The sequence below is a fragment of the Barbatula barbatula genome (genome assembly GCF_947034865.1).
Source record: "Barbatula barbatula genome assembly, chromosome: 10".
NCBI lineage: Eukaryota > Metazoa > Chordata > Actinopteri > Cypriniformes > Nemacheilidae > Barbatula > Barbatula barbatula.
The window spans coordinates 1,216,123-1,240,792 of record NC_136773.1 but is presented as its reverse complement, the minus strand read 5'-3'; the positions used below and the strand labels follow the sequence as shown (position 1 = coordinate 1,240,792).

Sequence of the window (24,670 nt, the reverse complement as noted above, 5' to 3'; positions counted from 1 at the left end):
CAATAATAGTTGTAATTGTGGAATCGAATTAAACTCCAGTTTAATCAGAAGTCAGATTAATAGCACTCAAAACACAGGGACACGTGGTCTATTAAAACCTCAAACCACAACTGTAAAAGCATTTTCAAATTTACTAGAAGTAAACAAAGCCTGTTGGGAACTGATCCATCTTCTTTAATGAATCATCTGTTAATAGAGCCTAACGTTCATATACGCAATGAAAAGTTGTTCAGGAATCCTAAGAACAAGGCTTGATATTCAAACTTACTCAAATATGATATTTCCTATATTTTGTGAATCTCTAAATCAGTGTATTGACTGGTGCAACTGCACAGCAGTCTGTAGTGCTCCATACCTCCCCGCTGCAGTTGGTACAGTCCGCTAATAAAACGTCAGCTGGGCTGTCAGTGCTTCAGTAGTAACAGAACATCAGAGCTTGCAGAAGAGTGAGACACAGTGAACCAGTCGTGCGCGCGAGCAACGGATCGAGCAACCTGAGGTGTGAAACAAAAGCATCCGCAAGCTGCTGCCATCTTTCCCATGACCCTGTTTAACAGTGAATGTCACAACCTGCAATGTGAGTAATCTATCTATCTATCTATCCATCCATCCATCCATCCATCCATCCATCCATCCATCCATCCATCCATCCATCCATCCATCCATCCATCCATCCATCCATCCATCCATCATGATCGTTCATCAATTCAAATGTATTTATCAATGCAACTTTACATATTTATATATAGATGTTGTAATCTAAGTAAAAAGATTATTACAGTAATAACAGAATTACCAAAAATTTTTATCACACTTTGGAATAGGGACCAATTCTCACCTTTTACTAACTTTGGCCTCAATGAACTGATATAATTATAAGGTAGTTTTTAGGTTTAGTTATTGGGTAGGTTTAAGGGAACCTTAAGGTAAAGTGTAACCAAAATATTAATTGATATTAAGTCATAGAATACGCAGTATTAGAAAACGTGGTTTCACTGCAATTGAAAAGGTTGTTATTTGCATTTTTTTGTTAACGATTTGAATCGCCACCTATTTAAATCTTGTAAAGTAATGTAGCCTACATCACAAGTGTGTTTTTTCATCCGTGTTTGTGTAAATTGACTAAATTTGTTAGATTGAAGAATGGTAGTTTTGGACCTGAGAATGATGAAAAGAGATTGACGGAGGAAAGAGAAACCAATTGAAAAACAGAGAATTTCATGAAGCTCATTTGGTCATCATCTAAAAATGATTCGATTACTCTCCACTTCTCTCTATTAATTACCTGTTATACCTGTTATGTTATTTTAATGACAAGATGTGTCGATTTAATGCATCTGAAATATGCATCCCAGCAGGTTTAATATAAACTTGTGAAGGGATGCAAGTGATGTCAATTATTGTAGCTCATACTCGAAATATGTCCCCTGCACACCCGAGACAACTGGAGGAGAGATGCCGTGTTGTTTCCGGATGGCACTGGGAATTAAACTGGACACCTTTGGATTACAAGCCCAATACTTTAACGATTAGGCCCAAGGCCCATAGTGTGAATTCAGGGTCGTTTGAGACTCACTGAGGCGAGAGCAGTTTTATTACAAAAACAAATAAATGAAAATACAAAAAGGCTTTACTAGACTTTGAGATAAGCTTTTATTCAATGTAATGCCTGCTCTTATCATTACGTGATTCACAGAATGTGTTATTGAGCATGTGTGTAGTGTGTGCAGAGCAGTGAATTACACACGTTGCATTTCTTCAATGTCACACTCTCTAAAATTGAAAGTATATTAAATATTTCGATAGAGGTACACACTATTCGGATATTCAATCTAACTATTATTTGAATTGTAAAAATAATAGATTGTAGTCTTCTGCTACAGTTGAATTTTACTGGCCCTATGTGGACCTAAACAAAAACTCTTACAAACTAAACGAATTAGATGACGTAAAAATAAGTTTATTAGCTTTGAGAGTTTGGTCTCTTTTGCATCATTCTTTCCATTTCTTATGCTCTGCGTAAGCATAAACCTTTTTTCTCTACTCTTTTTCCCTAAAAACAATTTGTAAGATGTAAGTGTTGTAGATGTAATTTAATTTAACAATTATTGTAAAAATGGGGGTAAAAAGCCATCACATACAGTACACTACCGCGTGATGTATATTCGATGTGTATATATAGAAAAAAGAAAAGCCCATGTTTGCACACAAATAGAGAGTACTTTGATAGGCTCCAGAATACCATTGTACACATAAACTAGCATGAGCATAAAAAAACTAAATTACGCATAATAGCTGTCTCTCCTTCTTAATGCTGTACTATTCTAACCAACCTCTCAGCAACAATGCAAAAAAAGGCCTAAAAGAATCAATCTTCCAGTTTTATGGAACACCGCCCGGAAATCACATGTCTCTCATTTCATGTTGTCTTCAATGAGTTTTGACAAGCCGGCAATGTGCACAGGGACACCGCGCATGCTGTGTTGAATGAGACGGGCCTTGTCTTTAAAATGCATTATCACTAAATATTCGTGTTAGTCTTCTAAAGACTCTCGTCTCTGTTGGTAAAAGCGCAGCAGCTTAGTTTAGAAACAATTTTCAAAACCACAATGGTTTTCTTACTCATGTGTTTGTGGTCATTTCTTGCAGATATGAGCATGGCAGATGATCAGAAGTCCACACGATCAAAGCTGCGGGGAGTCAAAAGGCCGGGCGGTGCTTGGTATGGGTGAGTTATACAGATTCTTATTCCCAGCACAGTGTTTGTAAAGTCTCATAGGTACATGTACACTTTCACTCATGCTTGTAAGCACACAAATCCCAACATTATAACATCGCTATCACATCTAAGGCCACGTACACACTGCATCTTAATTCGGTTGTCACTTCACCTTTTAGTGCTTAATCCTGTTATGTACACACCCAGTTCTCTCATTTTCGGGAGTGACAACAGCATTCTACTACCGAATGAACTCCAGAAAAATGCTCCCACGTACACACTCCAAAGTTTCAGAAGTGACAAATGCGGGAGTGAATTCACTAAACGATCGTTCCACGTGGGTACGGAACAGGTAGTCTATCCAGCATTTGTGATGACTGACACACTAGTAACCATAGCGACGTTCTAACGTCTCGCCGCTGTGAATGAGAACCCATTATCTGCAGATAAAGACTCGCTTCGCCCATCAATTTAAACGAAACTACCGTTGACAGATGCGCTGTGTTTTGTTTATGCTCGGAAGGCTGCTTTACAGAGCACTCTTTTGCAGGATTGCCTTGCTCATTTATTTTGAAGCGCTTTTATGCTTGTTGTTTGGTCCTAGATCATATAGCTCTGCCCTTTAGGTGTTCAAAAATGGAAACTTGCGGATATTCGAGATGTTTTGTTCAAGTGGAATATAAACCTTTTGGATTTTTTATGTTACTTTTGGCTTGTCTCCGTTTGATGTTGTTTTCTATTAAGATCAGTGGCCCATTTCAGAAAGAAGGTTTAGTTAAAACTCTGAGTATATTAACCCTGAAATGAGGAAAACTATGGATTTTCCTTTCAGAATGTTAGGTATGTCAAACCCAAGGTGCTCATGGAATTATTGTAAATGTTTTTAGGGCTTTGCGTTACATATACACACAGAATTACTTTTCAGGGAATATCATTAAATCATAAGGCAAAAATCTTTTGTGTGTGTTCTGCAGTAGAAAAAAATCATAGGGAAATAATAAATGCAGTAGAAAGTATAATGGCAGGTGAGTTTGAGTAAACACATTTCACAAGTACCTAAAGAAGAACAGATTGATTCAGAGCCTATATAAGCCCAATGGCTCTACTCATGCACACAGTACTGAATTGTGGGAGACGAGAGGAATGTGTCATCTTGCAATAAAATATGAGCCGGAAAGAGGCAACAGATGCTTTGATCAGGAATGTGTGCCCGAACCCTGAGTACTCCCCCCTTAACTGAGAGATACCAGCAGAGAGTGAGGCGGTGCGATGGAGAAGGACCTCATGAGGTGAGGGGCAGCTTTATAAAGAGACTTTTCCACGCTGGTTGGATACGATTTCCATGCTCCTCCCAAACTAGGTTAAATAAATTGTATTTAATGGATCATTTCTACAATCATCTTCAGCTAAATGTTTTTGCAGATTGTTGGTTTTATTGAATCTTTATATAGAACACACATTAGTCCTATGAATAGCAGTATTGAAAATAACAGAGAATGCCTTACATATTTCAACAAAACAACAGCATTAGGCCCGGATCACACAGGATGTGTTTTTGGCTGTGAAATGTGTTTTTTTATTGTTTTCTGTTGGCAGAAAGCGTTTTGCACGCTGTTTATGTGTGCCAGGTGCCTCATGTTTTTACCACCTTGCAGTTTTGCCTGAGTGCTCTGAATGTGTGAAATTGAAAAAAGAACAGAGCAGAAAACCACTTGATGTCATGTGCAATTTTCATTGTCCAATCGCATGAATGGAGAGGCAGGCCTTCCCTTATGGTGACGGAACTTTACAGTTCCTTGAAATGTCCGGAGACTGCAGTGATGAAGGAGAAACTTGTGTTGGCTGATGCAGGTTAACCGAGGAAGGTCAGAGCAAGCGCCCTCTGCTCGCGCTATAATCCTTGACTGACAGGACAGCTGATTCTGTGGTTGCCTGCCAACATGAAAAATAAAATGCTGGTCACTGCTCTTTTCAACAGGTCAACCAAAAAGGCAGTGTGATGTGCCTCACGTTTTCAAACATGAAATATGCATTTTGTGTGATCGGCCCGTACTCACCTGTGCTGCAATTTGGACACTTCGTGTAGACAATATTTGTTACTTTTCATTTTGATCTTTTTTCCCAGTAAAGATACCTTAAAATTTGAATTGTATGGCATTGTTTTCTTAAAATAAAGGAATTAAGTTAAAGAAGATGAAAAAATATTGAATTAATTATATATATATAAAAATAGTGAAGCGGCCATAACTCAGACAGTTTCTGCATATCTCATGTTAATTATACTTACAGAATAGTATCGTTCCCTTCAAATATCCGTAAAGTCTTCAGTTTGATCACATTTATAAAAGACAGGTACAGCTCTACGATTATTTTCGAAAACATGCGACACATGTGGTGGGGGAGGAGGAGGGGGTGGAACTAAAGCTCTTGTGCACACATTGCCAACAAAACACACTCACCGCGTCCGGTACATGTCCAGCATCGTTTAGGGCTGGGAATGACGTCCAAATTCAGCATTATATCCACCGTTTATATAATATTCATCATCCAAATGCAGTGAACAAACAAACACAGCTGAACTTTGCGAACGTAGTTCGCTTTCCCTTCTCGCTCTCTCCTGCACACAACTGAGAGTGACTTGTGTTTAAATTTAGTTAGTCTTGTCATGTTATTATTTTCCCTTGTTTTATTATGTTACCCACTTTTGGCTTTTGTTTTGTATTTATTATTAAAGTATTGTGTTAACCCCTTGTCCGCTGTCTGCACCTGGGTCCTCTGTCCTTGTCTCAACCACTGCGATCATGACAGTATCGAGTACATTTAGTCATTTAGGAGATGCTTTAATTCAAAGTAATTTACAAAGAGTTCAGGGAGCAATAAGCGATATGTCGTACAAAGAACAATAGTACAATAGGTGCTAATATACAAAGATACTAGTTTCAACAAAAGCCAGAACAACACCTGTTGAGAGAAAGAGGGTTAGTTTATTTTCTCATTTGTCTGTCCAGTATTCACAGAAAAGTTGTGTTTTAAGTAGCTTTTTGAAAATTGTGAGAGATGTGGTTGACCGGACCGCATTGGGAAGAATGTTCCACCAGGAAGGAGTTGTGAACAGTACAGAAATACTACGTCATACATCCAACTAGTTTTTTGAAAAGTTGACATGTTTAACATTGTAAATAAGTCAAAATGCATGAAGCACTGTTGCACGACCGCTTTAAGAGTTTTTATTGTGCATTCCGATTAATATCAATCAAACACTTCTTTAGAAACTCCTTGTATCGTCTGCAAAAGTACTGCTTTTTTTCAAGTACATTCTCTATTGATGTAAATTATGTATTTATGTTTATCCATTCTTATTGTCCAATCTTACAGTCTTGGCAGTCAAACATTGGTAGGTTTGGGAATCAATACATTTGAATAGTTAAGGATATTGAAATAAACTATTAAAATTTTAATCAAATTGAAACCAAAGATCTGTCTTTTTTTTAGCCAAAAACAGCTCAGGCTTTGTCAAGATTTTCTCAACGCCAAATGACTAATATGTGGCACGAAGTGTGGAGTTGCTAACAAGCCTTAGAACATTTGTAACAATCTGTTCATCACTCTGTATGGCCTTGTGTGTTTAGGTATTCTGTCAGAGTTTCCATAGCTAAGCTATTGTTGAGTCAGAGATTAGGCCTATGAGACTGACAAACTATAACCAGACAGTCACACATGTCAGCTGGCATTGACAGAAATATCTTTGGATTTGAAAACAACTGCTTTTGGTTTCATGTCAAAGCCCAAATCGGTTATAGAAATTCGGGATGACAGAACGATTGGAATAACTGTCTGCTTTAAAGACCGTAAGGCATTCTGTGTTTAGAATCACAAGACAGGCTGTTGTGGATCTAGGCATAAAATGCTCAAAATGCCCTTTCTTACCCAACCCACCTAAGACAATGTACAGCACAAGGAGGAATTCAGCCATCCGTAAGCCCACTTTTGTTATTGAGTATAAAAATAAACATATATTTAATCTATCTCTCAATAGAGTTCATTGACAGGGATCCAAGTCATTCCTAAACCAATCCAGAGAGACGTTGAGAGAGTTTTGGGAATACAAAGGCAAGGGAGCAGAAAAGTATGCCATTTGCCCCAAGCAGAAACAATCCATCTCAAATTGATCTTAGCGCTTTCTGCGGTCCGGCACTCTGAATCAATCTCAAATTGATCTCTGTGCCAGAGGTAAGGAAAACTTGCAGTAGACCTTATCAAACATATTGTTTTACTGAAGAAATCTGACAGGCAAACTTTTCATGGACGAGCCAAGAAAATGGGCTCAGAGACCCGCAGGCACCAAACAAGCCAGATGAACATATCCTCACACACTGAAACACATCCCAACCTACCACTGACCATACTAGACAAAGAACCCCAATGTCTGCCCTTCCCTCTGCTTCCTCACCAATATCTGTAAACATATATCTGTTATATAAAACATGGGTCTATGTGATTTCATAGCAAGGTTCTCTGAAACTCTAATATATGAATTGGCTAATACACCAGGTAATAATTTGTGCTATGCTTATATAGCACAATAGTCGTGGCGACTCTACAAAACTTCAGTCGCTATTAGATTATTAATGATAATTTTAAATCTAACTTTGTTTTTTATTTTGCCTTGTTGTACAGCACTGTCGAGCTTGTGCAGAGGCAGCAGTTTTTGCCAGAGGGGAACTGGAATCCCCTGGTTAGGCCTGGTCTCCCTCTGAGGTTTTTTTTCTCCTCCAATGGAGTTTTGTGTTCCTCGCCACCGTTTGCATACTGTTTTATACTGTTTGCCTGGCCGGGGGGGCTGCTAGAATTTGATAGTCTTATTTAATTAACTCTGCATATAGGAATTTGTTGTGTGTCTGATATTTGACCTGTGTTTTGACTTCCATAACCTTTTATGCTTTACCTATAGTCAATGTTTTCTTGTACAGCTGCTTTGTAACAATGAAAATTGTAAAAAGCGCTATATAAATAAAGCTGACTTGACTTGACTTATGTTATGCTTGCTGTATATTTGAAAATATTTACTGTATATAACTGGCATATGTTCAGACTGATCGTGATTTATACTGCACTGCGTTATGTAACTACTGTATATCTCCAGGCATTTGTGCCGTAGGATATGATTTAAAACCAAGCTGGGGCCAGTTGTCAGTGACATAAAAAGGTAGATTGGTCTAATAGAACTCTGGAAAGTAAGACCTATTATTCCTAACTGCTAGTCAATGAGATTTGTTGTTAAGAAAAGTCTTAACTTAGCAACAATGTTTATGCAACTGGCCCCTCACCCATTTAGTTTAATGGAGGTTAGTTCAGGTTTAAATAGTGTCTATTTCTGTCATTGGACGCCGACGGACCTTGTACTGCGGTCCCCAGGCTGGCATTATTAGAATCTTCCATTAATGCTTTGTGCTTTGATCCATTGGAAACTCGCATCATACTGAATGTTTGTCTGTCAAAGAAAGAGGCAGATGGCACAAAACACAACCATAGCTGTGTATCTTACAACTGACTAACCCATATTATGTGGAAACTAGAGTCATATACTCTATAGGAATGTCATATGGGTGAGTAAAAAATAACACAATTTAAACTTTGAGATGACTGTAACAAGGTTAAAAAAAAGGAAGAGAGGAAGTGTGGTGAACCCTTTCCCAGGGTGATCCCATGTACAGTTCATATATAATCCAACAAAAATGTTTAAGGGGTGATATCTTGGTTTTCCACAGAATTCCATCATCTGTACTCAGTTCGTGTCTGTATGGATGAACTGTAGGAATGTTGGGGTAATAATTTGAAGTTTGGTTGGTCCTTGTCTGATGGTGGAATCTTATGATGTTATTTTGTTTATATTCATTCATCCATGCATGAAGGTGAGGTATCACAGACCTGAATTGTTTTTATCATTAGACTGCTGTTTGTGTGGTCCTGTAGCTGGGGCCCATAACAACAAGTTTCTCTGCACAATGTACTTTCCTGCCTCATTATAATAATTCATATACTTTAAAAACACACAATTAAAGCAGTCAGATCAGGGTCTGGAGTCCAACTAAAGCAATATTGCTTACAGGGCTGCCAACCTTCACGTTTAAATAAAACAGGAACTATAGCGCGTTTTAAAAGGGAAAAACATCTGTGCAAATTTCAACTACAAATTACTTTGCTTAAATTCATTTTACTTGAAGGTGACGGCCCCATCGAAGTTCTTAGTAGGAAAAGTCTTGGTTACGGATGTAACCTCAGTTCCCTGATGGAGGAAACGAGATTTTGTGTCAAGACTGACAGAATGGGGTTTGACTTGAGAACCTATCATCTCCGATTGCACTTTTAAAAGGCCAATGAACTTGGGAAATGGGAAGTTAATTCACCTTTTGGGCTGAGGTACCTGAGAGGAATTGCCGGGGTTCCAGAACCACGTGGGAGTCGCCCGGCCTGAACTCTAGGCACTCTTTGGACACAGAGAGTGCGTACAGATCCCCTACTCTCTTGATGGAAGTGAGCGCCACAAGGAGAACCGTCTTCATCATGGGATGAGGTAGAGCGGCTTCCCCTATGTGCTCGAATGGGACCTTACCAGGCCCACCTGGACCAGGTTAAGGTCCCAAGAGGGTACGGAGCATGGTCAGGGAGGATTCACCCTCCTCACGAACCGGATGATCAGGTCGTGCTGTTCGGATATACCCGCCATAAGTGAGTGATGTGTAGCGATGGCGGCGAGCAACTCTTGGCAATTGGTATGCTACTGCAGGTGGGGGCCTGTCCAAGGCCCTAACAATGCATGCTCATTGCACACAGCACCGCAGCCGAGCAGGGAGGCGTTTGTCATACCCACGACGCACCTGGAACTGCATGACTGCCGTCGAGGACACCATAGGCCCCATGAGCCTCTGAAAAGTTTCAGTCGGACCACTGACTGCTGGTTGACGAGGGTCAGTCTTGTCGCTTTGACATGGCGTGCTCTGGTAAGGCGTGCTCATGTAACAGAGTCTAGTTCCATGCTGAGATAAGAGGTGCTCTACGTGGAGGAGAGCTTGCTCTTGCCCCAGTTGACCCGTAGGCCCAGTCAGTCGAGCTGCTGAAGCACAAGGTCCTTGTGCATAAACAACAGATCTCTGGAGTGCGCCAAGATGAGCTAGTTGCCGAGATAGTGAGTACTCACACCCTGCTCCCTGAGGGGAGTGAGGGCAATCTCCGCGACCTTGGTAAAGGCCCGGGCAGACATGGCCAGACCGAAGGGCAGGACCTTGTACTGGTATGCTCGACCCTCAGAGGCAAACCGAAGAAAGGGTCTATGCCGCAGACAATCGAGACATGAAAGTACGCTTCCTTCAGGTCGAAAGCTAGAACCAATCCTGATGTCGGACGGATGTTGAGATGTGCTTCTGCATCAAAAGTCTGAGTGGAAGCCTGTGAAGGGACTTACTCAGAGTGCTCAGGTCCAGGATGGCGCAGCCCCACACCTTTCTTGGGGACGATGAAGTAGGAGCTGCAAAATCAGAAGACATCTCGTCCAGAGGGAAAGCCAAATCGCTCCCTTCGCCCGAACGGTGGCAACCTCTGCCGAGGCATGGGAGCCTTCTCACCTTGCACCGAAAAGTATCCTGAATCTTGGGCAGGCGCCTAGCCACCGCGACAGGCTGGGGAGCTGTGACCAGGCCCCAGACACCGCAACAGATAAACTAGAGGGAAGATCTGCATTATAGTCCCCATGGGGGGAGGTTCTTTGACAGGCAGAATGGCTGGCTCGCCGGGGACAGGGCCCCAGGGTAGCGGGCGGTTCTGCTGACTTACATGGCTGTAGTCTTTGCTGCATGACGTCACATCAGGGAACAGAGGTTACATACAAAGCATCGCATAAACATCGCATAAACTTTAAACTTTTTTTTCCTTGCTCAAATGTGTTGTACGTTTATGGAAGTAGCTCCAAGATCAGTAGTGATGAAAGCCAAAATATTAAATTACACTAATGAATAGCAATCTACTTATTTGTAGAGGATTTTGACATTTGGAGCCGTGTTAGAGGGAGATACATTTGATAATTTCCTCAACACTCTGGATCTCACCAGACGCAACACACCCTTCCCCACTGCTCGCATTACGACGCAACCTACGCACACTTTCTCCCTCCCACTTTTCCTCAGAAGTCTCCACCATGCTCCCTCCCCTAAACAGCTCTCCCGACTGAATACGAAAATACAACAGAACCGACACTCTATACTCCACTCTAACATCCTGCTTGAGCAGCTTATGCCCTCCTACATCTAGACCAGCCCGTCTGCCCCCTGGTTATCCAATATTCTCTGAGAGCATCGCACCAAGCTCAGATCTGCTTAGAGGAAGTGGTGTAAATCAAATGATCCTGCTGATCAGTCTCTCCTCTCTTCTTTCTCCTATGATTTCACCTCTGCTAAAACTCCTTCTCTGCTCTTCTTTAACTGCCTGCCCCCCCTCACCAGCTCTCCTCATTTAGCTTACCAGCTCTCCTCATTTCTCACACAGAAAAACCTATTGGACAGCAACCAGTCTGTTTTTTTGAGCGGTCATTCCACTGAGACTGCACTGCTATCAGTCATCGAAGCCCTGAGACTGGCAAGGGCGGCCTCTAAATCATCTGCACTCATCCTCCTTGATCTATCTGCCGCTGTCGACACAGTCAACCACCACATCCTCCAGTTGACCCTCAAGATTATTTTTGTCTCTGGAAAGGCGCCACAGGGGTTTGAGTCTTACCTCTCGGATAGGTCATTCAGAGTATCCTTGAGAGGCAAGGTTTCTGAGTCCCAGCATCTGAGTACAGGGGTACCCCAGGGCTCAGTTCTTGGACCGCTGCTCTTCTCCATATACTCAAAGTCCCTAGGTTCTGACATTTGGAAACATGGCTTTTCCTATCACTGCTATACAGCCCCACCTGTCATTTCAGCCATTACGTGCCTGTACGAAATTTCACTCTGGATGAAGGACCATCACCTGCAGCTGAACCTTTCAAAAACTGAACTGCTTGTGATAACGGCCAACCTGAAGACTCAGCACAACCTTTCCATTCAACTAACCAAGAAACCTGGGAGATGTAATTGATGATCAGCTGAACTTCACACATCACGTTGCCAGCGCCACCTGGTCCTGTAGATTCATCCTCTACAATATTAGGAGAATTACAAGTCAAGTCAAGTCAGCTTTATTTATATAGCGCTTTTTACAATTTTACATTTAGCAGACGCTTTTATCCAAAGTGACTTACATAGCATTATCCTATACATTTTAAATAGGTATCTGCAATCCCCTGGGATCCAACACACAACCTTGTGTTATTAACGCAATGCTCTTACCACTGAGCTACAGGAAAGCTCTTTTTCATTGTAACTATTTTCTATTTTCATTGTAACAAAGCAGCTGTACAAGAATATAAGCCAAACATATAAGGTTATGCTTGTCAAAACACAGGTCAAATATTCGCCTGTCCCTAAAACCGCTACTGATTTGAAGAGTCGCCACGTCCTTTGTCCAGCTCTATCATCACAGCATTTGTCAATCATCACTGCGTCCTGCCCTCTCTGGTTACCATGGACTGCGTCCTGCCCGCTCTGGTAGCCTTGATGAGACAACCTCTGGAACAATGAGACAAGACTGGCTGAGAGTTGAGTACTGTTCTGCACTCTTTGATGCAACAAATGCATCAGTTGTTATTGGAAGTGTCCCTGGTTCCGGTTGATCTAAATAGTGCAGCCTAGATCTTTGGAATATATATATTATGATAGTGTAGTGTATGCAAGATTAAAAAGATGCGTCTTTAGTCTAGATTTAAACTGACAGAGTGTGTCTGCCTCCCGGACAGTGCAGGGAAGACTGTTCCAAAGTTTAGGCGCTAGATAGGACAAGGATCTGCCGCCTGCACTTGATTTTGAAATTCTAGGTATTACATTTACATTTAGTCATTTAGCAGACGCTTTTATCCAAAGCGACTTACAGACGAGGAAACATTGGAAGCAATTGTAACAACATAGGCAATAAAATACATAAGTGCATCAAACTAGTCCATTAAAGCCTAGCACAGTATAAAAAGCTAAGAATAGTGAGGTTAGTAATTTTTTTATTTTTTTAATAAGAAGGAAAGGGAAAAGAATTAGGATAAATCAATCAGAGACGTGTTGACAGAAGAGATGCATTTTCAGGCGTTTTTTTAAAGATGGCAACCGAGTCTGCTGATCTTGAAGCAGCAGGTATATCATTCCAACAATGTGGAACAGATCCAGAGAAGGTACGGGAGAGTGACTTTTTTCCTTTTTGGGATGGTACCACTAGTCGTTGTTCCTTTGCAGACCGCAGTAATCTGGCAGGAACATAGGTCTGCATTAGCGAGCGGAAATACGATGGTGCAGACCTGGTGGTGGTCTTGTAGGCCAGGAGCATAGCTTTGAACTTTATGCGGGCGGCAACAGGGAGCCAGTGTAACCTGATGAAGAGCGGAGTTACATGTGCTCTCTTCGGTTCATTGAAGACCGCCACCGCATTCTGCATCATCTGGAGAGGTTTAATTGTGCAAGCAGGAAGTCCAGCCAGAAACACATTGCAATAATCCAGTTTGGACAAGACAAGAGCCTGGACTTGGATAGAGTGCTCTGATAGGAAAGCTCTAATTTTCCTAATGTTGTAGAGGATGAATCTACAGGACCGGGTGGTGCTGGCAACATGACTTGTGAGGTTAAGCCGATCATCGATTACCACCCCCAGGTTTCTGGCTGTGCTGGATGGTGTAATAGTTGATGAGCCTAGTTGAATGGCAAGGTTGTGGTGAATCTTTGGGTGGGCTGGGATCACCAGCAGTTCCGTTTTTGCAAGGTTCAACTGCAGGTGATGACCCTTCATCCAAAGCGAGATGTCACTCAGGCATGCCGCGATGCGAGCAGAGACTGTCGGATCGTCCGGTTGAAATGACAAGTAGAGTTGTGTGTCGTCGGCATAGCAGTGACAGGAGAAGCCATGCTTTTGAATGACCGAGCCGAGGGATGTCATATAAATGGAGAAGAGTAGCGGTCCAAACACTGAGCTCTGTGGCACCCCCGTGTTGAGCTGTTGGGACGCTTAGACCTCATCTCTCCAGGATACTCTGAATGACCTACCCGAGAGGTAGGACTCGAACCATTGCAAAGCCATTCCAGAGACACCCATAGCACTGAGAGAAGCCAGGAGGATGTGATGATTCACAGTGTCAAAAGCAGCAGACAGATCCAGTAGGATGAGCACAGATGACATGGATGATGCTTTTGCCAGTCTCAGGGCTTCCATGACTGAGAGCAGTGCAGTCTCTGTGGAATGACCGCTCTTGAAACCAGACTGATTGCTGTCCAGGAGGTTGTTTCGCATGATAGAGGAGGAGAGCTGGTTGAACACAACTCGCTCCAGGGCTTTGGCAATGAAGGGAAGAAGGGAAACAGGCCTGTAGCTTTCTAGCAGTGTAGGGTCGAGGGTGGGTTTCTTCAGTAGCGCTGTGATGCGGGCCTCTTTGAACGCTGTGGGAAATGTCCCAGTGGTGAGCGAAGAGTTGATGATGTGGGTCAGAGCAGGCACAACCGTTGGAGAGATGGCCTGGAGGAGATGGGTGGCGATGGGATCCAGTGGGCAGGTGGTAGGGTGGTTGGAACCAATGACCTTGGAAACATCAGCTTCAGACAGAGGAGAAAAGGCGGGGAGCACACACGTGTCAGGGATGTGGGCGGGTTCGACAGGTGGTGGCGTAGAGAACTGGCTGCTGATGGCGGTAGTTTTCTTTACGAAGAACGATGCAAAATCAGCTGCTGTTAACTCCGATGAAGGTGCGGGACGTGATAGACTATAATAAGAGAGAAGTTCACTTATGTAGTGAGGAGCTAAACCATGCAGGGCTTTATAGGTGCTAGGTAACCTGTGCAAGCTTTCTGTAGCTCAGTGGTAAGAGCATTGCGTTAACAATGCAAGGTTGTGGGTTTGATCCCAGGGGATTGCATATACCTATGTATAGGATAATACAATGTAAGTCGCCTTGGATAAAAGCTTCTGCTAAATGTTAAATGTAGGTTGACAGAACCGAGCTAATATGCTTATACTTTTTTTGTATGAGTAAAATCTTGACCTGCTTCATTTTGTACTAGTTGGAGTTTTTGTAATAGGCCTGCAGGACAACCACCTAATAGTGCATTACAGTAATCTAGTCTTGATGTCATAAAGGCATGCATTAGCTTCTCTGCATCTGATGGTGACAGCATATGACATAGTTTAGATATATTTTTAAGATGGAAAAACGCAATTATAGTTCGTACAGTAATGTTTTTGTGTAAACGTGTACAGGAGTATTGTAATTCTTTGTCACTTATCTGTCATACTGCCATGTTGGTCGGAACTGCACCCAAGTTTTTCACCTACTGTTGCACTTGTGTATATGGTTGAGTGACAATAAAGCGATTTGATTTTGATTTGAATTAGACCTTTCAGGTCTGAGCATGCTGAGCTCAGGACTGCATCTCAAGAATGCAAATGGTCTTTTTTAGAAAAAGATACACAACTATAACACAGAAATCATTTTCTTCTTATTTTTTAAATCTACACAAAGACTTTTTTGACTCACTATACTTTTATCAATAACTACAGTTTGTGTGCAGCCTCCATGCTGTATGTTTGGACTGCATGACGTCCTTATTATTTCTCCAGCAAAAAGTAGATTTACTGCAAGCATGTGAAAAATCTATTTCGCTCCCCTTATGACATAGGAAGGGGTTCTTATTATAATATTACCTCCCATTAATCGTCATGTTTACACCCACGTCATGCACTACACCAGTGTTCCCCAACCCTAGTCCTCGGGGCACACCAAAATGTTTGAATTGTCTCCCTCATTAACAAAACAACAAGCTGATGATTTGAATCAGGTTGAATCTACAACATTCTGGGAGGTGTGCCCCGAGGACCAGCATTGGGAAACACTGTTCTACATGTACGTTCTATCAATAGCATGCCAACCTGAGGAAAATGTTCATCCAATGAGCCCTTTAAAGGACTAGTGTCTAACTTTTTTGCCGGATCTATTGACAGATTTGTTTAGAGGTGTCTAAAGACCTCACATAATGAAGCGTTATGTTTTTCTTACCTCAGATTGAGCTATTTTTATGTACATACACTGCGGGTCCCCATACATGGAATTCACCATGTTGTTTCTACAGTAGCCCTGAACTGAGAAACTTCCCTACTTTTTTAAATTACGTTATCTCATTTGGTAAAAGGAAGCGAAAATGTGATTCGAAACAGAGAGAGGAGTGACCGGTTGGTTGCAATTCACAACCTCACCACTAGATGGCACAAAACAATTACATACACTTTTATCCAAAGCGACTTACAAGTAGTTTTTTACAGTGTCACATTACTGCAGAGCAATCAGGGGTAAGGTGTCTTGCTCAAGGGCACTTCAGTCATGACCTGCTGGCACTGAGATTCAAACCTTCTGATCACAAGACCAACGCTCTGACCACCAGGCCACAAAAATATTAGGCCTACTGGTGTGGATCCTGTAAAAAAACAATGGTATATTTTAAGATAAAGAAGAGCTAGTTGTTTTTAGTTAAAAGGATCCCTGGCTAGGAAGCTTAGTCATGTCGGCTGACAGGGGCTGCTTATAAACTGCCCAACAGTGCGTGTAGGAAATCTTACACAACCGAACCACAAGCATCTTGTAAGTGTTTTTCTCATTATGTATACGGTGATTGATGATAATGTCTTAAATGTTGAACTATGTGTTATCTTAAAGTCCTCGTGAACCAGAAGGGCTTTCGTCTTTCTCTTCGATTTGATTGGATGTATTAAAACACCCGTTGCATTTTGAAATGGAATTGAGAGCAGTCCGACAGTTGAAGGGGAGGAGTTAAAAGATGCTCCGCCCAAGCCGTCTAAACATGTTTTAAATGCATCACATATGTTCAATGGATCAGCTGCTGTGCTATTGGCACTTGTATGTATATCAGATTTAACATTGAATATTTGAAGAGTGCTGTCTTATTTGCTCTCTGTGTTTCTCTCTCTCTCATTAGATCAGAATTTGAACTTGAATATGACTGCTACGACGACAATCTCTATGAGAGGTACTGTAACTGCAGCTTGCTGTCTGCCCATTTCTGTCACATCTACTTAACTAAAAACCCTTATGAAAAACAAACCATTTCACATTTAGCTTTATCAAAAATCTGTATTAAAATGATATTAATGGATGATAAACTAACAGTAACACACTGAATGATACAATTTCATATCATATATGGTTAATATGAGTGAACAGTGCTAACACAATAAATCCACAGATTTACATATAAAACACAATATATATTTTTTCATGATTAATCGTATTTTATGTATCACACTTTTCACAATACACATTTTCACATAATACAATACACACAATACAATTTCAAAGAACCATTACAAGACCATGCCCAGATGGGGGGCCCATCTTTTTCTTTGTCATTACATTTATTCATATAGTACTACAGGGGTTGGGATCCTTTTTTCACCAAAGAGCCATTCTTCCAGTTTAGGTTCATTCATTTTTGCAAAAGAGACTTTGCAAAAACGATTATTTAATCATATAAAAAAACATTTGAGGCTCCAGAAAATCACTTCCATTACTTATAAACAACTAATAGGTTTAATTTAGTCCTCCATTAAATGAAACTTCTTTTTATCTAACATATAACAATTAAAAAAGTGCTACTGATACTCACAAATACTGTATATGTGTCTTCTTACTTTGCATTAGGCGTGTTCGACAGATGCTGCGGACTGATCACTGTATGACATCAGAGTACAGCAAGAATGATTAGAAAGCAAATGAAGCTCTGCTCTCATGGTCTTTGATGTCATAAACCGATCGGGATGTCCAGCACCTCATGAAAGCAAACATAACTGTCGTCTTACTTATAGCGTTGTAGTTCGGTTCGTACGTGGTCAAGACACTTGCACTTGAAACACATGACTATGTGGAGCGAAACAAAGCACATCCAACGCAAACTGTTTCCATCTGCTTTTGCTCACATGATACTCTGCTGCATGGTCTGATTATTTAGCGAGGCAAAGAGATCTGTATCATACGCTGCAGAGCGCCATAGCTTAAAATAAAAGCATGACCCTCCTCTGAACTCCTCGCGATCTGGGTAGCTTGAATCTAAGCGTGAGAGGTTGCCAAAGAAACCGTGACGCCTGATCACAGCAATGTTGGTGCAGGGTATAAAACACCTGGGGAGCTACATGATTTTTGAAAGGAAATCCCAGTCAAACCCAAATGTTTTTAATCTACATAGGTGCAAGACACCTTACCCCTGATTGCTCTGCAGTAATGTGCCACTGTAAAAAAACTACTTGTAAGTCGCTTTGGATAAAAGAAAATATGTGAAAAGGTGTACAGAGTGAAGTGAGATAGAAAGCTAGAGTTAGGTTAAGAGGCTGACAACATGAAAAACGAGTTTGTCACTCCATGAAGAGATTATTAAATTGTTGTAGACAGATAGACTAAAAAAATCTCACTAACCCACACACACCAAATGCTGCTCCCCCCCATCATTTTATCTTCGATTTTTATATTTTGGTGACTATAGTATGAGTAATATGCTCAGCCGGAGGGCCGTCGCTAGAGGGGCCCCACAAACTCCCCGAGGGCCCCACAAAACCCAACATTTATACTATAAAGTCACCTGTTTTGTGAAAAGATTTTAAACACAAATTTTATATATGAGATCTAGAAAAAGCAAGCAATTTGGCGAAATGTTTTTCTAAATAATTGTAATTGTGATTCTTGCGTAATTGTGAACTCAGTGTTGCCAGACATAGCATAATTATTGTTTTTGTACTATAATTGTGACCTCTGTACGATCAATAATGAAAAAAACATTCATTATCTGACAGTTCTGAGCGGTTGAAACATTTCACCAAAATTTGTCCTGTGCCTTATTTGGGGTAGAGTGATGAGTTTAACTGACAGTTTGACCATTCAGTGGAGTTACAAGCTTTCATCACATACACATTATATACTAAACACAGACAAGGGTGACAAAAACAAATCTAAACATGTTGTTATGATGAGGGGTGGTTAGATGTTCCCCTTTAATTAGAGTGTGGTGTAGATATCCGCGACGATAGTGAAATTATGATGGAACTCCATAAAAGAGCAAAGAACACAGGTAGTAGCTCTTTTAATAATTTAGTTGGTATGGGGTCTAATAAGCAAGTTGTAGGTTTAGAAGTTGCGATAAGTTGAATTAAATCTTCCTGTTTTATAGGTGAAAAACACTGGAGCCTTTGTTTTGGAGCGATGGTTGGTGCTAATTCATAGGACAGATTTGGAGGTTGAGTTTGTACAATTTTGTCACGAATGTTTTCGATTTTCTCTGTAAATATATCATGAATTCATTGCTACCGAGGTGCGGCGGAATAGCCAGGTCAGGTGGTGTCTGTTTATTTGTTAATTTAGTGACTGTGCTAAATAGAAACCTTGGATTGTTTTTGTTGGTTTCTATGAGGTTACGAAGGTGCTCAGCCTTTGCTGCTTTTAGTGCCTTTTTATAACAATTTGCACTCTCTTTCCACGCCATTTTAAAGACCTCTAATTGCGATTTTATCCATTTGTGCTCTAGTAGATAATTCCTGCCAACACCATTCATACAAACAACATTTTTAATATTTAAATAAAATTTACATCCATGTATTTAATTTATTCAAATCAGCTAATATGATGTTTAATCTTAAATCATTCTTAAATAAACAGTTAATTAAAATACATACGTTTTAACTTTTGGTGTGAAATATTTTTTTGTAAGTGTAGTGGAACTTAAGTTAAGTCAGTGAAATAATTTTAGAAAATTGAAAATTTCCTTAAAGATGGCTCAGATGCGAGACATCCAAAAGCACCATGTTTTTGGATGTTTGTGTGCATTAAGAAAGCATTTTTATATATTTAGATATCATTGAAGTGAAGAGAAACAAACCAGCTAAATACCCAGCAAGGTTTGAGTGGCAGCATCTGCAATTTATGCCTACGCAAAAAAATCACAAAACTACATGGCTGCTATTTCCAAGTGCCAATGAGACACAGTCTGTGTACAGCCTGTTTTTAAACAATAAAAAGCTCAAACCTCTCTAGCCCAGGGATCTGAATCCCGAGAAAACCTCAGCTGCATGTAGCTGTAGTAATCCTGAAGACACTGTTTAGCTTGTTCAGGTGTTTTTGATTTAGAGCTGGAGCTCCAATACCACATGCAAAGGCAGAGGTGGTCTTAACATAAAGGCATAGGTAGGCAGCTGCTTGGGGCCCCCTACCAGCGGGGGGGCCCCAACCAACCTAAAAAGTAAAAAATAAACAAAACCCTTATCATCATGAACATTTCAAAAGCATGTTAAATTGTATTAATATTCTTAAGAAATACGTTGAAACTTTAAAAGGTCCCCTTCATGTTTATCTGTCACTACACACATACACCCCCTTCTTTCACAATGAAATGGACTAGTCCGTAACCGTGTGCGATGCGCGGCGCGAAAGATAAACACAGAGTGACAGGAGGACTGGGAATGTACACAAACAGAGACGATTCAAGACAAATATAAACGCGAAAATGAAACGATCTTACCCAAGCGGCTTAAATTAAAGAAAAAAGCGAAAAGGCAGCGATAAATACTTGGCAACACCAAGTGCTGTGCTTTGATTAACATAAATCTGTTAATCAACCTGGATTTTTTCTCTTTTATTGCCAATTATATTTTTCAAAAAATGAAAAAAAACACACATAAAATGACTTATTTTCAATATAAAAAGTGATTGTGGACTGGATTTTTTTAACCTTTTATCAGCATCAGATAAAATGTTTTTCTCCCTATCATGTATCATGTACATAGGTTTGTTTGTAGAATGTTTGAAAGTTTTGTTTGTAGAATGTTTGAACTGTTCAATCTCAAATGTAATGTCAATTCACTGAGAATATCCTCTATCTTGTATATGTTATATTGATATTGATTTGATCTTAAAAAAATAGTTTTCCTGGTATTTTGGCAAAGACGTGTTATCTAAAACCTTATTCTCTATTGGGTTCCATCGCGTCCCATTGGTCATTAAACTTGCAACACTTTGAAGAACCGCTTCCAACAAGTTGTATTTTCAATGTCCATTTGTGGGTTAGAAGCCTAAGGTGTTTGTTTGACTCTTTAAACCATACTTTGAAAAAGTATGAGTTATGACACTGTATAATTGCCTATGTATATTTATGCATTGAGTGTACATCCTACAATACACCAGAAATAATTTAACGTCAGCTTCCAAATTCCAGGAAATGGTCATGGTCAAGCTAATGGTCAAAAGGTCATGAACACACATACAGATAAAAACGTTTTAGATGAAATATGACTAAAAAAACGTTCGCAACACCTGGATGTTTTGATAATGGGAGAAATCTTAAAGCTGGATTTTTTCATGTTCTTCAGGGTATACGACCACCAGCGTGTCCCCTCCACTGTGTCTCCACTGCCATATGGCAGTAATGGCAAGCAGCTCTGCTCTACCTCATCCTCCTTATCCAGCCGCAGATGCAGTCGTGAGCATCTCTCGTCCCGGAGCTCCAGACCTCACTCGTCCAGCAGGGCCAAACGTACGAGACCTTGAACACACATTCAAATCTCCTGTCTTAGCCCAGTATCTGTAGGTCTGTATTCGGCATCAATCTGAGGATATACGCTGTCCTTTGTGATGCGTGTGGAAGCATTTACTGTATAACACGATTAAAGATGCTTACAGGATTCCAGATGGCTTTTCATGAGACCGCCTCGACCGTCTGCCATTCAGCTATATCACAATCATTACTCTAAATTAACAAAGCAGAACCTATAAGAACATCTTTATAGAGGTTTATTTCTAGCTGCCATTTCCTAAATACCAGCATGAGATGTTTCCTCACAGACGACTGAATTTCTACTTTACTCTGGTTTTGTTGTAAATCCAGAGGTATCCAACTATGGCTGGTTTAAAAATAGTCTGATGTTTCCTTTCACGTCCACTTCAGGGTAATACAGCCAATGTGTTTTCAGGAATCACTTTTCAATGCATCCATTAGTAGTCATCCTGGAGTAAAATGGCATTCTTCCAAGGTTTCTCTCTTAGGCTTCAGTAGATTTTGCTTCAAAAACCATGGTTAAACCATAGAGTTGCTAATTGCAGAAAAAAATGTCTGTGTTAGTGTAGGTTGCAATGTTTACCTCTCTCTCTCTCTTTCTCCCTGTATAGTGAAGATGGAGGAACTTCAGACAATAAAGCAAGAGCTAACTGTTATAAAGATGCAGATTGATGGTCTGTTAGACAGTCTGGACAGGATGGACAGACAAAGACAAGAGTCCACAGGTCAGAGAACAGTAGAGCAGACAGAAAACCTCAGCTTTCACCAAGGTGGTGTGGTATGGCTATGTTGCCCCCTAGTGGACAGAAACAAACTGAATTGTATTTTTATGAATCTAGTGCAGGGAGCAAAGACGCCCCTCCTGGAGAGCCAGTGTCCCGCAGAGTTCAGATCCAACACTAACGAAACAAACCTGAGCTCAGCTCTTTGGAATTGCTCAAAGCTATCAGGGGAGGTGTGTTGCAGCTGGTTGGAGCTGTGCTCTGCAGGACAGTGGTCCTCCAGGAATTGAGTTTGACACCCCTGACCATTTTTTGTTTCAGCTTCACCATTATCACAGAATGACAGTTTGGGAGGGTCACTGTCACATCCCTCAGCCAGCAGTCCAGAAGTGTCTCCCGGAAGTCTCAGCCCACACTGCAGGATCCAGAGAGACAGTCCTGAGTTGGGGGAAGCCAGCGATGAAGACACTGTCCACACACTGTAAGACACCTACATTAACTATGCGACCGTAAGAATGGGCCAGAGAAATTGCTTTTATATTCATGTGGACAATGCTGCTAGTTTAATAACACATACCTTACCCCGCTGGTCTCTGTTCATATTGTATTCTGTTTTCTTTTGGCCTGTTAGGTAACAACTTCTAAGAGACCAAAACTGCTGTTTTTGTTTCAAAGCATCAACACAGAGCAACACAAAGCGGCAAGCTTGAGTTTTTCTGCTGCTAAAGGACAGTAAAGGTTCTTAAGGATGGAGACTGCCCACCAAACAGAAATGAGAAGCTAGATGCAGTTTTCTCACTGCTTATCTGATATTAATAGTGGTTTGCATTTTTGTGTTCATATCAGTTGGACTGGAGTTTGTGCAAACTGTACCCCAAGCCACCTTTTCAAGAGGGCTTCAGACCCGGATACACATTCTGATTTGCATACTACATCTTAAAGTGAAAAAGGGAAGAGTGCTTTAATGATCCTGGCACCATTAACTAATGGTGAAAGTTGAAAGTTCTGGTACGCAACTTCATGTTCTTTGCCAAAACTGAACAAACTCCTCTTTCATTGCACAAAAACATGTGTCCAATATAACAAAGAAAGCATTACCCTCAGAAATAGTTTTCAACGTGGATAGATGGTCAATTTTTTTGACACATCTGCCAATAGCAGGTAAACTGAGAGAGATATTTTTACCAGGCCTTTTTCTTACATTTTTAAAGTTGCGCATGATTTTTATTCATACACTGAATATATAAAGTGCATTGCTATATTGGTCTGATTTAAAACCATTCTGTCTTGAGGAATTTCATGTAACGCTAAGGTAAGTTATCTTATCACTAAACACAATGAAAAGATTATGTCAAAAAATTAATCAAAAATGTTATTAACGTAACAATTAACTGTATGATTTTTACCGTGTTGAAATAAATAACTTCGAATGTTAGCTAATTTTACCCTTAATACACAGAAAAAATGAACGTTGGACAAATGTAACAAAATGACTCTCATTTGTTTCGGGCAATTCGGTTTTTTGGAAGTTGTTTGCTCTAAAGCAAAATAAGGTTTTTCCATTGATCTACTAATTAAGGAATGCAAACTGAAATGCTCTGTTGATCCCCATCTGCGCATTTATTTTTAACAGCGGATTCGGATGACGCTAGAGCTTTTTTGGGTGTTAAATAGAGCCGCAAATTCTAGTCCAATGCAGAGCGCAAACCTTAGTAAATTGCCTTGTGTGATTCATTTAAATACTCTTCAAACTTTGCGTCTGAAGAGGAAACTCCTGCAAATGCATATGTAATAAGGTCAGTCGTGGCCACGCCCTATCAGCGCTCATTTTCTCTGTGATTCTTTAGTTAATACCGACAGTCGTTTTTTTAAGCCAAAAAAAGCGTTTGCTTTGGCGCAAGCTGTAAGTAAATTTGGCCTCAAATGTGTTATTTTGCGGTTTATGATGAGAACAATAGGAGACTTAATATGTTTAGTATGTTGTTAAAGAGTTTCTGTTACATTGGTGGTTTTAAGAGGTTATCTTTGTCCAGATGAGTATATGGTATTACATTACTAATGCTTATGCCGCGGTTGGCTATTTTTCATTTATAAGAACATTTAGACTACAATATATTTTGTCTTTGACAAACTAAATTAAACATACTACAGTTTATTGATTTTACCTAAATTAATCAAATATATTTATTTTAAATTAACTTAATTGTAAAAAAAAACGTGTTAGAACTCTGAGGTAATACATGTTTTTCAGTGTATTTTTAAATGACACACGAGTTGTAAAAGGTTTCCTTTATTTTATTCATGCACATTACATTCATCAACAAGAGTTGTATTGTTCTTTAAATAAACCGTGTTATAAATTGTCATTTCTAATAAAGTCACAATACCTTATTTATGTTCGTACAAGTACATTTTACAAGTTCCAAAACCTGCAAGTCGTTTTGAGTCTTTTTTCAAATTGTATGTTGACGAAATGTTATGAGCACTATGCTGAAAGTCATTGCCTTGTTTCTAAGAAAAACAAA

The 24,670-nt window shown here is 40.3% G+C and overlaps 1 protein-coding gene across 2 annotated transcripts; it reads left to right on the top strand.

Moving 5' to 3' along the window:
• The first annotated feature begins 414 nt into the window (after positions 1 to 414).
• LOC306899993 (heterogeneous nuclear ribonucleoprotein C-like) lies at positions 415 to 24,578 on the top strand. 2 transcript variants are annotated; one of them, XM_079466626.1, is made up of 7 exons: positions 415 to 577; positions 2,650 to 2,728; positions 16,810 to 16,860; positions 21,239 to 21,402; positions 22,035 to 22,148; positions 22,467 to 22,626; positions 22,777 to 24,578. In XM_079466626.1, the coding sequence occupies exons 1-7, from the start codon at positions 541 to 543 to the stop codon at positions 22,778 to 22,780; spliced, it is 609 nt and encodes a 202-aa protein (XP_079322752.1). In that variant the 5' UTR covers positions 415 to 540; the 3' UTR covers positions 22,781 to 24,578. The 2 variants fall into 2 exon arrangements, with proteins under 2 accessions (XP_079322752.1, XP_079322753.1); XM_079466627.1 differs by lacking the exon at positions 16,810 to 16,860 and having other exon boundaries at positions 424 to 577; positions 22,777 to 24,569.
• The last annotated feature ends 92 nt before the right edge of the window (positions 24,579 to 24,670 follow it).